The sequence below is a fragment of the Aptenodytes forsteri genome, unplaced genomic scaffold, assembly GCF_000699145.1.
Source record: "Aptenodytes forsteri isolate BGI_AS27 unplaced genomic scaffold, ASM69914v1 Scaffold241, whole genome shotgun sequence".
Lineage (NCBI taxonomy): Eukaryota > Metazoa > Chordata > Aves > Sphenisciformes > Spheniscidae > Aptenodytes > Aptenodytes forsteri.
The window spans coordinates 1,512,145-1,527,934 of NW_008795252.1; the positions used below are offsets into that span (position 1 = coordinate 1,512,145).

General features: G+C 39.5%; 1 protein-coding gene across 3 annotated transcripts in view; it reads left to right on the plus strand.

The window, feature by feature from the left end:
• Positions 1-15,790, plus strand: part of ADIPOR2 (adiponectin receptor 2) — a 39,095-nt gene that overhangs the window by 7,357 nt on the left and 15,948 nt on the right. The window contains exons 1-2 of one of the 3 annotated variants that reach the window (XM_009278949.2): positions 1,670-1,790; positions 8,729-8,967. In XM_009278949.2, coding sequence (XP_009277224.1) covers positions 8,797-8,967 — 171 coding nt within the window. In that variant the 5' untranslated portion in view covers positions 1,670-1,790; positions 8,729-8,796. Of the gene's footprint in view, positions 1-1,669; positions 1,791-8,728; positions 8,968-15,790 lie in introns of those variants that run through there. The other 2 variants (XM_009278950.2, XM_019472004.1) reach the window with 2 other exon arrangements.

Below are 15,790 nucleotides of genomic sequence, written 5' to 3' on the forward strand. Positions count from 1 at the left end.
CCCATGCTGCGTGCATTGGTGTATATGCACTTGAGCTGGGCTATCGATTTCGCCCCCAGCATCGGCACGCCACCCCTAGGCTCATCTCTAGTGAGCCTGGTTTTATCCCCTTCCCCCTTAATAGTCTTGTGTTTTCTTTTATGAATTTTATAACTACAGTAAATGCTGTATTCTATGCATAATAAAGGCAACCTGGATGTCTAACTCCCAACTCTGTTTTATGTGAAATTACGTTTTTATTTCTGTTTTGTAATAAGCCATCTCCCCCCCCCCGGCTATCTGAATGCATTGATAAGTGATACTAAGTCATGCAAAACATCTAATGTGTGTATTCCCAAAATGCTTCCTGGTTACTTGAAAATTAACTTGGAGCATGTTTATGGTCTTAAACTGTTTCAAACTTAAAATTTACACTAGCATAAGCTGTGCTGATTAGACTGCAGGCTGCAGCTATACTAGCAGGGAACACAGTTCAACTAGCAAAAATGGTGATGTCAGGATGGTAAAACAAACCACAGCAAGATGACGGTTTGTGTGAGTGTCTTGGTTTAGGTCCTGTAGACGTGTTTTGAGATTAAGCTATACAACTTATAATCACAATTTTTGCTAGTGGAACTGTGTTTCCTGCTAGTGTAGCTGCAGCCTGCAGTCTAATCAGCACAGGTATGCTAGTGTAAAATTTACAAATTATTCTCTGGCTATTGCATTAAGGAAGTTAAGATACATAGTTAATAAGTAGCTTTACCTGGTCTTGTCTAGAACTTCAGCCATTTGACTAAATCTGCTTCTGACTGACATAAATTAGGTGCAGTGTTGTTACCGTGCATCTGTCTCTTTTGCTTGAGTTCTGGTGGTTAAGAAAGTATCTGAAAAAGATGCTGTACTGCTTTTTTGATCTTAGACTGATACAATGCTGTGGGTGGGGATATTGGTTATTCTACAATGTTCTTGTAACATTTTTGCTACAAAAAAGTAGCAAATTTTTAGAGTTGTCTGACTTGTGGCAAGACAACATTATGGTTTTTGAGGAGAGGACTATATGCTGTTTTCAACTGAAGAAATACCATTGTTGACCATAAGTAAAAGAGTAAGTTTTCTTTGTTCTTATTTTTTACAAACACGAGAATGCAAACATATTTTGTAGACCAAACCTGTCAGCCACAAAATAAAACACTGATAAGCAAGCTCGCAACGTCATGAATAAAGCTTATCAAGATTATTGGCAAAACTAGACTAGGTGCTTCCAAAAACTGGGAAGAGTGTGATGGTCAGCTTTTTGCAACCAAGCTTCTGAGATCCTGACCGCTGTATTAAAATCAGTAATCTTGGTAAGTTGTCTGGTTTGCTGTGCCAGGTGTGGCTTGCAGCTGGTCAACAGGTCATAATAAAGGCTGTGGTATATACATATATGACAATTAAAGGCTTGGGCCAACAGATAACTGTTAGTCCTTAATAGATTAGGAAAATACTGCCTATAAAATACATAAAGAATTAAAATCTTGGGTCTGTGGTCCTACCCTTTTCTGTCATGTTGTCCATGCTGCTTCTCTGACAGTGTATTGAGACAATTCAGTTGGCTAGTTTGATAGAAAAAGATTATCTCATTCTCCTCCCTGGGTTAACATCTTTCCAGACTGCCACCTGGAACGGGTTGTGACAAACATCAGAGTGCCTTTCGGGGGGCAGCGATGAGAAGCAGAGCCATTTGATGCCCACCCAGGGAAGAGTGGGGCTGCCCCCTCTTGGTGCCAGCCCTTGAACCTGCACAGTGGTGGCATCCAAGCAACCCAGTAAGACTCACTGAAGGCAACTGTCTTAAATGCTTTCCTGCGTGAAATTTGCATTCTAAACCGTGTGTATTCTTCTTTGGTTTTAAAAGCAAGGTGGTAGTGTTTGGTTTTGTACAGTTGCTCCAGGCATTGAAGCATTTTCTTGAGTTGTAAAAGATCTCACTTCAGTTTCTAGAGAGATTCAAACCCACACTTCCTAGGAGGAGAGTGTTGTACCTGCCAGGGTAGAGGGATGTTTGCTGTCTGGATTGCTGCTGTTGATCTTGGTGCCATTTACATTCTCATGCAAAGATCCTCTGGATAGAGGGGTTAAATGAATGTAACTTCAGTTTAGTAGTGTCCTTGAGGCAGTAGTTAAAAGGATGTATTCTAAATTTTCACTTAAGAGGAAAGTAATGTCTAACTTCAGTCTTTCACTTGTAGATAGTCTGTGATCCAAAGTGTTACTAACAAAAACCAACTGCATCTTTTTGTTGTTGGCAACCGTGAAGTAAGTTGGTGTGAGTTAGTAACATGCCATAGAAATAAAATCATAAAAGGGCACAAAGATGGAATGTTTCTCACTTGGAGAAACTGAGCCATTTAATGAAAAAAATTAACCAAAAGCCAAGTTTTCCAGGTCTGGGCTGTGGATTTTTGTGGAACGCAATGTGAAAAGAACTTGAACTTCTGTTCCTCGTTTTGTACTGCTTTTGTGGCAATTCTCTTGGTTTTGGTTTATTGAAGAGTAAAACTAATTTACAGCTGTCATCCGGTCTGTAACAACCGGACATTGTGCACTGGGGGTGGGCCAACCTCTGACATAATGCTTAACCCAGTTACAAAACTGGGGTCCAATTTGCAGTACAAATTGGACAAATGTTGTAACAATGTAATGGGATCCTCTGAAATGGAAGCATTTCGTTAATGTAGGCAGGCTGCTGGCTTGTTCCCTTTCTTTGGATCCAAATGCATCAGAATGTGCTTGATTGTTTGCCTCTGCACCCTGCTGTGAAATAGCTTAGGCTGAAGTGTCCAGTGACAGTTTACAAGTTACAAAGACAGCTTTTTGGCCACTGACCCTCCGCGGGAGTCTAATCTTTGTTTTGTAGATGTCCCTTTATCTAGGGAAATTACATCTAAGAGAAGAGGTGCTGGATTGCTTCCTCATTGTTCCTCATTGTTAAAGATGACCTCCAAAGAATTTTTACAGCCTGATTCATACTTTTCCTTTAGGGTACACTGAGAAAACAAGGTTTTCTGTGATTTTCCTCCTTCCCCTGTTCATACATACCCTTGTTTGCTTTGGTTTTGACTGTAGTTTTGGAGAATATTTGGAATGTTGCTGTGGATGTTTAACTCCTTAATTGAAAAAGACAGCTCAATCATTGAGAGAGAAAAAAAAATAAAAATCCCTCTTGAATCTTTCAGTATTACTATTTTGTTAACTTTTTAGCTGTGGCCTTCCAACTTAGGGGCAATTCACAAATCTACTTAAAATGTATGGGTTTCTTATCTCTTCTGCTTTGCTTTATGCATAACGAAAAAAGCAGCCAACCAATGGATACCCCATATAGTTAATAAGTGACCCAGCATGGGTTAGCTAGGCCACATGTATGGATGACACTCAACAGCAGTCTTAACTCATGTGACACAGCGTTGTCTGACTTCCTCCTCCTCTTTCCCAAACTGCATATGCCTGCCTTGCGTTGGCACTGGTGGTTGCCTGATTTCCCCGGTAAATGGACCAGGGTGCCACATAGGCAGAAAGTCAAAGAAGACTGCCTCCCCCCAAAAAAAACCCCAAAGCACAAAACCCAACACCTTGCCAACAGCTTACTGTTGAAGAACTCAACTGATCATCAGTACTGGTGCTAGGGAGTAAGGGAACCAGATGGGCGATAGGATGATGCCAGTGTCACCTGAGAATAATTGAAGCTTTTGTGTGATGTTACTGAATAATGTTGGTGTTACTATACCATTTCGGAGGGACTACTTGTGACAGAACCTCCCTGCCAGAAGATAGTAGTAGAAATACGATGTGCCAAGAAAGCTACATTTTGTTTAGTATATCTTATTTCAGTCAAGGTAGCCAGAATCAACTATTTTATAGGCAAAAAATCCCCTCCATCACCCTATATAAGCTGTGTTCTTAGCATGAACAATCTGCCCATGGATTGTACTGGGCGTGCTTTGCCATTTGTACCTGTGCTAACAGTTGTGGAAATGGAGTTGTGCCTATTTTGTTACTAAGGCCTAGTCTAAGCAACTTTGGATTTGGTAAAGTTATTCAACCCATAGGTGGTTTACTGTTCAGTTAGCTTTGTCATTCTACTGGCATGGATGTAGCTAGCCAACTAGTGATGCTGTTGTAGCTGTGATGGTACATGGACGCAGGCAAGGCAAAGTTTGTAGATTGAGACAGTATCTCTTACAAGACTTTTCAGGCACTCAGACCCTTTATTAAACATTAACGAATGTTCTGAGAAGCGAAGAAGCGATATAGCCTGAAATTTTCATGATGACCTTTTGTTCTTTTGATAACTAAGCTCTGTTAGGGAGAATGAGCTACTTTATGAAGATTCGTCCAGTGTGTATACATTGCTTATGCTAGTTTAATGGATGCTTTGAAGAGGATTAGCAAGGAAAGAGCATACAGTGGATGCCATTGCTTTCCTGAACAGGTAAGTTTGTATCGGAAAGGCTGTTGGATCCATGAGAGGGGAATGGAGGGGGATGCAATTTTCATTCTTCTTCCAAATACCAGCTACAGGCAGAATGAAATACCTTTGGAGGGATCATTCTTGTGCTGCTTATAGGAGGAACATACTGAGAAGAGTTGAATGCTGGAGAGATTGCTTTGCTTATGGGTAGTGGGAGGTAGTCTGACTGTCTGGGACTGTGTTTGATCCTAAAAAGGGAGTGTCAGATCTCTTCAATTTAACTACAAACACTACCCTTAGTGTTCTTTCTTTGTTTTGCTACCATGTGGCATTGTTTAGCTTAGGTAGAAAACCAGTCCTTGTGCCAGGTGAATTCTGGGAGGTTAGAAGGGCTGTATCACTTAGCCAGGGGAATATTCAGGAAGATTGTACAAAGAATAGTAGCATCATCCTGTGGTGCTTAAGTTTGCGTAACTACTCTTTCCTTGTCAACTTGAGGGGTGAAGCAGTGTCCTAAATATGCTGTAATTGTGGATGTTGACTCCTCTGACATTGCACAATTGCAGTGAACTGCTGAAATAGTATTGCCTTCTGATTCTGTTTTGAGAAAGATGACGGGTGTCTGTCCACAGCCTGAAACTGGCACTGACTCTCCTCGCTGTGGGGTTGACTTCTTCTGAACTGTGGTGGAGTGAGCAGCTGGGAGTGATGACCACTTAGGCTATTGTAGGTTGTGTAGTGGCAGCAACATATTAAGTCAACTAGTGGCGTGCTACATTTTGTGTTTATAGGCTGTGTTTAGAACTATGATAGCATTAAACTGGTAAGTCCTTTCTAAAAGCTGACTTGGCCTTTAGAAGTTTTCTATATTAAAAAAAAAACAAACCACCACCCAAACTCTGTAGATGCTTTTCTTAGCTGATTTTAAACACAGCAGGAACTCACTGATTGATCTAGATGCTGATATTATGCTTATTACATATGCAGTCATTAAGTAGATTAAGTTGTACATGGTAACTTCCTCTTTAAATGGAAGGTAATTTTAATGAAAGCTTTTAGTTTGTTGCATGCTACCAAAAAGTTAAAGGACTTACATACAAGATTTATAATCTCAGTGAAACACAAAACAATCTCTTCCAAGACCTTAAGTGTTCTATAGCTTTCCGTTTTCTAGTTTTTGTTTTCATGAACTTAGAGACAGAATGGGGCAATAAGTCTCTTCACAATGTTTCAACCATCGTCTTCTGGCTAGATGCTACTGACCATACTTAGACTTCCTATTTTCTTAGGAAAAGGTTATCCTAGTCATTCAAACCTTTCACTGAACTGTGGAGTCATAGAAACTTTATCATAGAAGTGAAAGACCATCTGTGCCTTTCCTCTTCATAACCTCAGACTGCTTTCTTTCACTTGTGAACAAATGGTTCTGGCTATTTGCACTTTTCTGTTGGCAACTCCATGTTGCACTCAGGCATGTGTTTTTGGCTTTTGTAGTACATTTTTAAAAAGGACTAAAAACCAGTAGTGATGCTTATGGACTATCTTTTGGCTTGCTTACCTTTGCATGCTCAGTAAGGGCAAGCATATTTAGCACTAAGAGGATCCTGCATGAAGGACAACATGGAAACATCTTAGTTCATTGAGCAATTCCACTGTAATTTCAAGAAACAACGACTTCTATTTATGCAGGGCTCTACAGTTCAACTCTACCGCTGAATGCAAATCTCCCTCGCTGGAGGTGAAATGCATCTTTTATTTTTAACCTTAGTGATTGCTTGGCAGCGAGTGCTAGTGAAGTAAATCTCCAAGGCCTGATTTAAGAAGTCTCTTGGCATTCTTGTGTCTTCTTGTAGTAGAACAACCTTTTGCAAGCATCTTGGCCAAATGTGGTTAAGCCTGTTGTGTTGGTTGTTACTGTGTCTCTGAGCATCGCTCCCACAATGTCATAGAGGTGATGCAAGGACATGCTCTTAAGCAATATAGCAAGTAATGCAGCACACAATGGCAATTCTATTGCTTAAAGCTGGTAGAAGGAAAAACTAGTAAAACTTGCTGGTTAAATGTCTAATGCAAATTGAACAATCCATGAAATTAACTATGGCTGTTTCAACTACCTACCTGTTTGAAATGTGTGGAATATCAGGTAGGGGTGTGTGTGTGTTTGTAACTGTTGTTTACAAACAGCTGCTCTGCTTACTTGCCTTTTTTTGGTTTTAGCTACAGCTTCAAATTGGTACAGCGTACTGTACTGCAATTAGTCTCTTAAGTTGCCTTTTAAATTAAGACACCTGATAAGTTACATTTCAAACTGTAGTTCTTGTTGCATACTCTTTTCTTTCTTCCCTAGATCAGTTTTGCCAAACGGAAATGTGATGATGTCTTCATGTTTCTTGCATAAAAATAGAATTGTAAATTGGCTGCTTGGAATACGACAAAAACAGTCAAGATTTCAGTTGTTCTGTGGCTTTCTAAATGCTTGTTCTTGGTCTCAAAATCCACTTGCTCAACTTCTTCATTGGGCTTCCTGTGTAATGTTGTTAAACCTTGGCTTAATTCTCATGGGTGATAGTCCTGTGCTGTGGCTCTTGTGTTTACCAAGTAAACAGCTGTGGCCATTTTAGATGTTACTTCTCAGACAGAGGTTACTGACCCTGTAGTGGAGTTAGCAGGAAGGTGGGCATACCATCTGCTCTGCTGTCATGTTGCAAACTTACCTTCTTGGGTGATTAAAGCAGTGTGCCATACTGAACTCGGACAACTGTGGTATTGTGTAGTTCTGCAAAGTCTGTAACCTGCTCATTAGCAGCTCCCTCCTCTGGGGATTGCCAGGCAGCTGAGGGGATATAATACTACAAACTGCTGCAGCGAAATTAACTATAGTACATTTGTCAGAGCTAAGAATTATCTTCCAGTGATAATATGTAAATGAGATTAGTCCCTGAAAGGAAGTAGTACATTATTTATTGGCTTTTTGGAGGTGACATTTTATTACAAGACTGCCAATATCAATCCTCCATCTTATATTTTTAATTTGCCCTCCTACATTATGACAAAGTTCAGCATGTTTTATTGGGCACTAAAATTCCAATCTAATTATGCACCCTGGCAAGTTAAAACTTGTTAGATGGGTTATCTTAATGTTACATGTTAGTCACATTTAAGCACTTAGGTGCTACAGTAATAGAATGACTCCAAGTGATTAGTACAAAACGAATAGATTCTCATTCAAAGTGATTCTGAAGCCTCAGATGAGCGCTAATTCATTCTGATGGCTTCTGGCACTCTGATTTCAAAGTGCTCTGGCTGTTGTGCCTCCCAAGGCAACCAGTGTCAAACAGGTGTCTCTTGACTGGCTATTGGAGTGACCACCACACAGTGATGTACAAGATAAATAGGTAACCGATAATACTCTTGGATGAGGGCTCAGATTAACAGGTTACAGATTACCTAAACAGATTATCTAAAATTACATTAGGTAATTTTCTGCAAATTTAATTAATCTTCAGCATCTTGAGTTAAATTTACCCCAAATCCTTTTTGCAGTGTTATAAGTGTAAGATACAGTTACTTTTCTGAATAGAAAGCATGGGTTATGGTTTTCTGGGGGAATTAATCTGTTTCTGATTGCTGTGATGGAATGAATGGTGTTTAAATCTGTCTGGTTTAATTCCTTATACAAGTAAAGGTACAGACCTGTTGCTAGCAGTAATTGTGAACATGTTAATTTAAGCAGGGGAAGCATAATCACTGTGTGTACTACTGCCCTCCTTACAGTCTGTCTAAAGTTAGTTGGTGCTTGAGCTCTGCTTGTTTGCTACTACCTGAGCAGCTGTACCAGTACTTAGTGTCCTAGTTTTGATGAAATCTAGCCCAGATGATTTGAAATGAGCTTTATACCCACAAAAAGCTCATAATTATAGAGTGTCTCTGATAAGTAGTTTATTTGTAAATAGTATTAGCAGCCCAGTGTTTGCAACTTTGTAAAAATAAAAATAATATTTTATAAAAACACCACTGTGCTTTTGTGAATTTACTGTTTTATGGAGCTCGCTTTCTGTCATCTTTCAAAGTTGTATTTAAATTGTGTTTAGGATATGAAAGTATTGGTGGTCACAGGATGAGAATTCATTGTCCAGCACTGTAGAAGTCTATATAACTGATCCTGTGGGAGTTTGGGCACATATAAAAGCAGTTGTCGTAGCTGTTTGGTAGCTTTTAAGCATGCTCTTCTTCCAGCCAACTCTTACACTCTTCTTTTTAACTTCAGTTTAGTTATACAAACTGTTTGTCTTTCAGAGCCAACGCATAATCAGCCAAACCGAACCAAGAGGAAGCAGAATATTTGAGAAGGCTCCCAGCATCTCATGAATGAACTAACGGAACTCGATAATGCTGGTTCTCCAGAGCCAGGTCTACGGCTCAGAAAAGGACACATGTCTGACACTGCAACAACACAGGAGGCAGCCTTTGAAGAGGACAGCTCTGAGCAGAGGCTTCTTTTAGTGGAGCCACCTCTGTCTTCTGACCAGGAAAATGTAAGTTGTATGATTATCTGTTAGGTTTGCTAGGAAAAAATGAGGTTTGGCTTAAGTGCTTCAGTGCTTGAAATAAGTTCCAGAAATGTGAACTGTGAGCCTACAACGTCTTTATGCCTGTTAAATAATTGTAATAAAACCAGGAAGATGCCAGAAATATTCAGTTGAATGTGTGGGAACTTGGGTGACAAGACAGAGCATAAATGTAAGTTTACCAGCTTTGTATTTTTTTATTCCCTCCTCAAAGAAATGGGACTTGTACTGGTTTGTTCTCTGTTGAGAAGCTGCTCATATCAAAAGATTTTTGTTCTGTAACTTCCAATTAATTATAAGTGAAAGGAGAAGATATATTGACTCTTGCTGAATGTAATCTGAACCTTGGCTAATCGCTATTGTCTTAGAGATTAGGACAGAAAAAACTGTTTGCAAGTATTCTTGTTGGAAGAATGGCCATACTGAATTAGACCAAACATCCACAGTGTGCAATATCCTATCTCGGACAGTAGTCAGTAAGAGACTCGTAAGGAAGAGTAGAAGGATGGGGAAGCATGTTGTGTTACTTCCCTAGGACATTCTCCTAGCCTTTAGTAATTGGTGGCTCACAGATTTCCTGAGCCAGTGGCAATGCTTTTGAATTTCTGGTGCATGAGCCTTTGTAAATTCTAGCAGTCACGACATCCTGCGGAAAGGCGTTCCACAGCTTAATTAGGTGTTGTGTGCAGGTAATGTTTCCAAGCATTGGACAAAAGTACCTTCTGGTTAGAGAGTTTCAGAACTGTAATTAATGCTTCTCCTAGGATATATACAGATGGATATCAGCACAGTTAAGGGGAAGAGGCATTCAGCTTAGGCTCACTATTAAATTTATCATGGCTTAATGAGTTTACTGTATCAGCTCAGTTACAGCAACTGTGTGGTTTTAGCCAGCAGCAAAAATATGCTGATGCTACTTAACGTAGCCTTCAATGCAGAAGAGTTGGGCTGTTGCTGTAATTGCATTTGCCACAGATTCTGGCTCTGTGCATGGACCACTTGTCATAGTTCAGCTGACATGAGAACCTGTATTAGGCTATCTTAACTTGATTAGTTTGAGCCCTTACTGAATTTAGTTTCAAGCGTCCTTGTAATGAGAGTCAGAACAGGTATTCATGGCTAATAAGCCAAGCCAATGCCCTGTAAGTTGTACACTGCTAAAACTCCTATAGGACATTCTCAGTATCATGATAACGGGAAATACCCAGTTTCTCTTTCTTTGCATTATGTGGAAGGTCGTAAAGCATGTGTAAAGGTGCAAAGTGTTAACCAATAGCTGAATTAGCTAAGGTTAGAAAAAAGAAGAGTTGAGTTGTACTAGCAGATGTTTTGAACATACATATGTTTATCTGACAATGTGTTTGGGATCATCTTTTTTGAAGGCTGTTTTCATTCTTGTCTCTGACTTTCCTGGTTGAATAATGTGAGTTACCTGTTGCCTGCAGATGGAGTAGCCCAAAGTAAAAGCCCATAACGGATTATGACCTATAATTCTTTCTGTACATTTGCTTCGCTAGATAGAAGTTATTTGGTTGAGTCAAAGTGTTTAATTTTAGAATTTTGGAAATAAAATGGTTAAAATACTCTCATTCTCTCTTCTGCTTTTTCAGGCATTCTTAGCATGTTAGTTGTTTTTTTTTTTTTTTTTTTTTTGCTTTCATCCTTATGACAAAAGTATGTGTTTCTTTTGCTTTGGCTCACTACAAATATTTAGCTTTTTTGTATTGGATGTCATCTCTCTTTCCCAGTCTCCTAAAATGCTGCCAAAGAAATTTGTTTTTGCCATTTGGGCCTTGCTGTTCTGTCTTGAACTGCATCACTTTCTCTGCCTTATACGGCCTCCTGCTTTTTTGACTTTTTTTTTCAGCCTAAACTTTTATTCCTGTCTTTTGTGATTCTTGTTTTTTAATACTGTGATATCTTTACATTTTTTTCTTCTTAAAAGGTTGAATAATTGATGCTTCAGATGGAGCATCCCAAAACACTCTGCTGTCAAAAGTACCAATATTAGCTTGCCAAATGGACTTTATTATGTGACATACTGCAGTGTTCTAAATAATCTGGAAAAAACATTACGCTATATATCTTCCTCTGTCTTGTATAAGCCTCAGCACAGCTGTTACTCAGATGCCAGCTAGGATTCACTTTGTTGCTCTCTGTCCATTCTGGCTACGTGCAACTGCCTCAGTAGAGATGACTTATTAGTTCAAAAGCATGATTTTCTTCTGGTTTTGAAAAGACTCTTGTTTAGATAACAGTAATATAAGGTTATTGTTCTTCCGTAGATGGCAATAGTACTCAGGCACACATAGCCTTATAAAAGGACTCAAGTGGTGCCCGCTACATTAGTATTCTAATGGCTAAATGCAGCCACGTTGAAGCCGATGGTAACAATCAAGGAATTCCTATGTTGGAGAAGGAAAATGGATGAGAACTATATAGTGTCTTGACGGTAGAACAACCATGGTCATCTAATAGGCTTTTAAATGCTTCTACTTATGACAAGCTAATCGTATCGACTTTCTTGAATATCATAATATAGATGTGCTCTTATAGATGTGATACTTCCCCAAAACTCCTGGGCTTAAGACTTGAGGTATTAGTGTAAATGTGTGTGTTATTGCATTGTTTACTTTTCCAGTTGCCTCCTATTACCCTATTTATATCATTGCAGCTCCTTTATTTGTACAAAATCTGCCCCAAACTCTCCTGTACAAGATTCCTTTCCCTCTGCCTATTTGTGTATCCACTTTCTGCTCTACTTGTAGGAGGAAGCAGTCTGAGCTCTCAAGAGGCAGTAGTTGCTTTTGATGAATTATTTTAATAGTCTTTTCTAAGGAGGTGTGTGGAAGCATACCGCTGTATTGTTCAGAATTATTTCCCATCTCCCCCACAGCTTGCATTGTATACTATCTATTTCTGATTTTGATGGGCCAAAATATTGGTCCTCTTTAGAAATAAAGCATCTTCATGGAAAAAAAAATGGAGGTGGTATTAAGAAATCAAATTTAGTCCTGAAAGTTTTTTGAGGCCTTTGTCCATGGCACCGGTAACCTACCTGGGTGGTTGCATAGCTGTGAACTAAAACTTACATTAAAGATCCTACTTTCTGTAAATTGTGGCATGCACTGAATACATGTAGCAAAGATTTACTAGCTGTATTGAGCATGCTTATCCAAAATAATAAAACAGCTGCGTCCTTCTGCCAGTGCTGTTAATCTGCCAGTTTTATAATGATGCTTACAAGAAGATACGGATCATATGAAATCAATATCCTTTTACACCTGAACCTCTTAGTCTGTATTTTATGCCGTAACTCTGTGTTCTCTGCTAGAGTGCATATATGTTCATAGATTATCCTCTCTTCCAAGTATGTGTTCCAAAGAAGAGATACATGTCTTGCTATCTTGTTTAAACATGCAATTAGTGTAGTGGCAGATGAGTGGTGTACCTTCTGTGACTTTGAGAAATAGTGACCATTTATCTGAATGTTAAGGATTTGGTGGTGAGAAAAGGATCAGGCGAGCTGCGTAAGTCTTCTCTTTCTTTCAGCAGTTTAAACTTTTTTCCTTTCTCTAGTTTACATTTGCTGGGTATGTGCTGATAAGGCATTTTTCAGCAGGTGCTTCCCTCCTGTAGCATGCTGGATTGTCCAGCCTCTGGGACATGATCTTTTCTCCTCTCCCAGTGTTTCTGTGTCTCATCTGCCTTTGTAATTCCAGCAGTGGTAGTTCCTAAAGAAATCTCCCTTACTGTGGCTTTGTTAAGCTGATACAATCATATGCATGTGACTTCTTATAACCTGATGAATGGGCTCTTTATGCAGCCCTAAAAACCTGTGCTTGACTCTTTCCTTTTATGCTTTAACCTGTCAGTGACAGGAGGTAAACAAAAGAACCATTTTCTTTGCCTTTATTCCAATCACCAGGCTTTAGTGTTCCTGAATGATGATTCCTTTCATGCAGTTGAGCTGTTGTGCAGTTGTCCTGTGTGGCACAGAAATGCACCCATGAAGTGGAGACCTGTTGCTCTGAAGTGTTTGATAACCTACAGTAAGGGTTTGGGAGGAGGTATGCGTAGCCCTCAAGTCATCTGAATGGACAAATGAAGTTTGGGCAAATACTCATCTGGATTGCTTCTTAGGGAGCATGGGTTTTGACTTCAAGTGGAACTTACTTGACCTCTGACAAATTTCATGGTACCTGTGTGTAGCTAAAAGAGTCTTTCTAGAGCATAAGTACCAAAGAGACTTGAAGGAGGGAGACAAAAGGATGTAACAGTTTTTCAGGTGCAAAAGAAAAGTTTTAGAATATTTGGAAGGTGAGCAAATGACTCAAGGCTTTTAACTTGAATTATAGAACTTACTCAAAGCCTTTTCTGTTACAGAAGTGTGTGTACATATTACCTACAAAAATAGTTTCGGTATTGACAGAAGGGTGCATGTAAACTCATGGAATTGTCAACTTGTCTTTGTGGTGCATGCTATCTGAGTGAAGAAGACTTAGGTGAAGTCTTGAAGGCCAAAGGTAGACATTTGAGCCTTAAGAATAGTCTTTCTGGAGCTGTATTTGTAAATTCTGATTGCCTTAATTTTTTTTTCCTTTATAGATTTACTTGCCAGTTTCTTGCTCAGTTTGAAACCATTTACCTTTATTTTCAATCTAGCATTTTACTATCAGTACTTGGAGTTATGATTAAAAACTTGGCATCCGCTTCTGTATTTGCCTTCTTCCTGCATTGCATTACAGGTTTTGTTGGTAGAGTTTGTCTTCTGAGTGTGTAGGGGAGAGGCCTGGCATAACAGAATTTGAGGTCCCACCAAAACAGTTTGCTTTTGTTTTAAAGCAGATTATGTTGAAAATTTGTTGTTCTGTAGACTTCTTTATCACCTCTCTTTCCTCCATTTCTGCAACTCCTGGGAAAGCATGTTATTTCTTTGAAAGCATGTGAATTGGCATTTTACTTCAGATCAAAAGATCTTTAACATCTGAATTTCTCCTTTACTTGCTGTTCTAAGCACTGGAAGTAATGCATATTTTACTCAAACTGCTAGTCACTGAAGTAAGTGCTTGAATCTAGTATTTTTCTGTACAAATACGACTTTTTTGTACAGCAAAGCATTTTTGGATACACAGAGCAGAGTGTCTCCAAGTATTCCCACTTAAACAATACAAAGACGTAATACGTCTATGGAGATGGTTTCCAGGCTCCACAGGCTTGAGTTGGTAGGATGCTGATGCGTCCTTTGCTGACAGTTGATGTGCCTGGTTTATTAACAGGCTTCTAGAGCTTGAATGTCTGCAGAAAAGACAGAAACTGGTGACCTAGTCAACCACAAGTAGACAGTATTCAGCTCAGAAGGCTGGTAACATGTTGGAAATGGCCATGTCTCTTTGCCTGCCCTGTCTCCCAGAAAACTCTTGTGAATTAATGTGAAAGTTGTAATAGGTTATGGCTTGTTGAGTTGCAGCTGGGTTCAACTGTCTCCTATTAGTCTGGAGAGTGTTAGCTCTTTTGAGAGGGGAAGTGTTGGTACTCTGCTGAGTTTGCTGCCTGCCAGCTGGTTTTGTAACCGTTGCTTGCTGTGCTGTGTGTTGAAACTAGGAGAGGGAGGGAGTGGTTTTGTTTATAATTCACTGGCACAACTGTTTCCCTGGACAAGGGTTAGATTCCACAGTTTTTGCCTTTGTTCTCCTGGAGATCCTATCTGCCTGATTTGGGCAGCAATGGGGGACGTGACGGCCTTTCACAGTGATATAAGAGAAAATAGTGTTGTATTGGTGGGTTAACTTGCATCTTTCTCCAACTGTTTTAGATTACTTGACTCTGCTCTTTATGTTAAGTTCAGCAGTATACTTTCAGTCTTTCTCCGTTTATTTTTTTAACAGAGCATTTTTTTCGGTAAAGCCAGCATGCTTGTTTTCTTTTTCTGCTGTCAGGATTAACAATGACAGAGGAGCAGAAAATGGCACATGAGAATCTTCTGTAGTAGAAGCAATTTCTACAGGCTTTTCCCCAAAGTGTACTTACGAGTACATGTGGGCATTGAGGTCTTTGGTCCTTGTCAAGTACAGGGCATTGACAGAAAATCGGTAGTTGCTACTGCTTAGAGATTCAACAAACGCTTTTCATCTGAAGATATTTAACAAGGGAGCTAGTTCTAATAAGGGTGTATTAGCAAGGTTGCTGAAGCCAAAATGTGACTTTCTCCTAAGACTATTTGCTAAACGAGTGTTAAATGTTAGTACTTGTTTTTAATGAGTGCCAGCAAGCAGTCACCCGTGACCAGTTGTATAAAACTGTTTCCAAGTGCTATATTAAATGGAGTGTAGCTTTTATAAGAAGGTGGCCTACAAAGGGAAAATACTAAACTCCAGGAACCTTCAAGTACTTAACATTTTGACCAATAGGCTGAAAGGGTCTTTGGCACAGCGCTAATGAAAGACTTTTTTTGGTCCCGTGACAGCAAAAACAGCTTTGCGCACCCTGCTTAGAGGGTGAATGTAGTTAGCCTTTTGGAAACTGTGGTGTGTCTGTTTACAAGCCTGTCAGATTAAGAGAGAATGTAAACTCTAAATGACAAAGCTGTTATTTTAAAATAACTTGGTATGTGCAGAAGTTAGGGGAAGTCAGGGAAAGTTTTAAGGTGCTGTGCTTTTCCAGTTAATTACTTACAATCCAAAGAACATAAGCTGACGAAATTCTGAAAAATGCGCAACAGGCTTTTAGGAGAAATGGCATGGCGCGGCACCACCTATCGCTGCTTTCCTCTTACAAAAGGCCAGTTGAT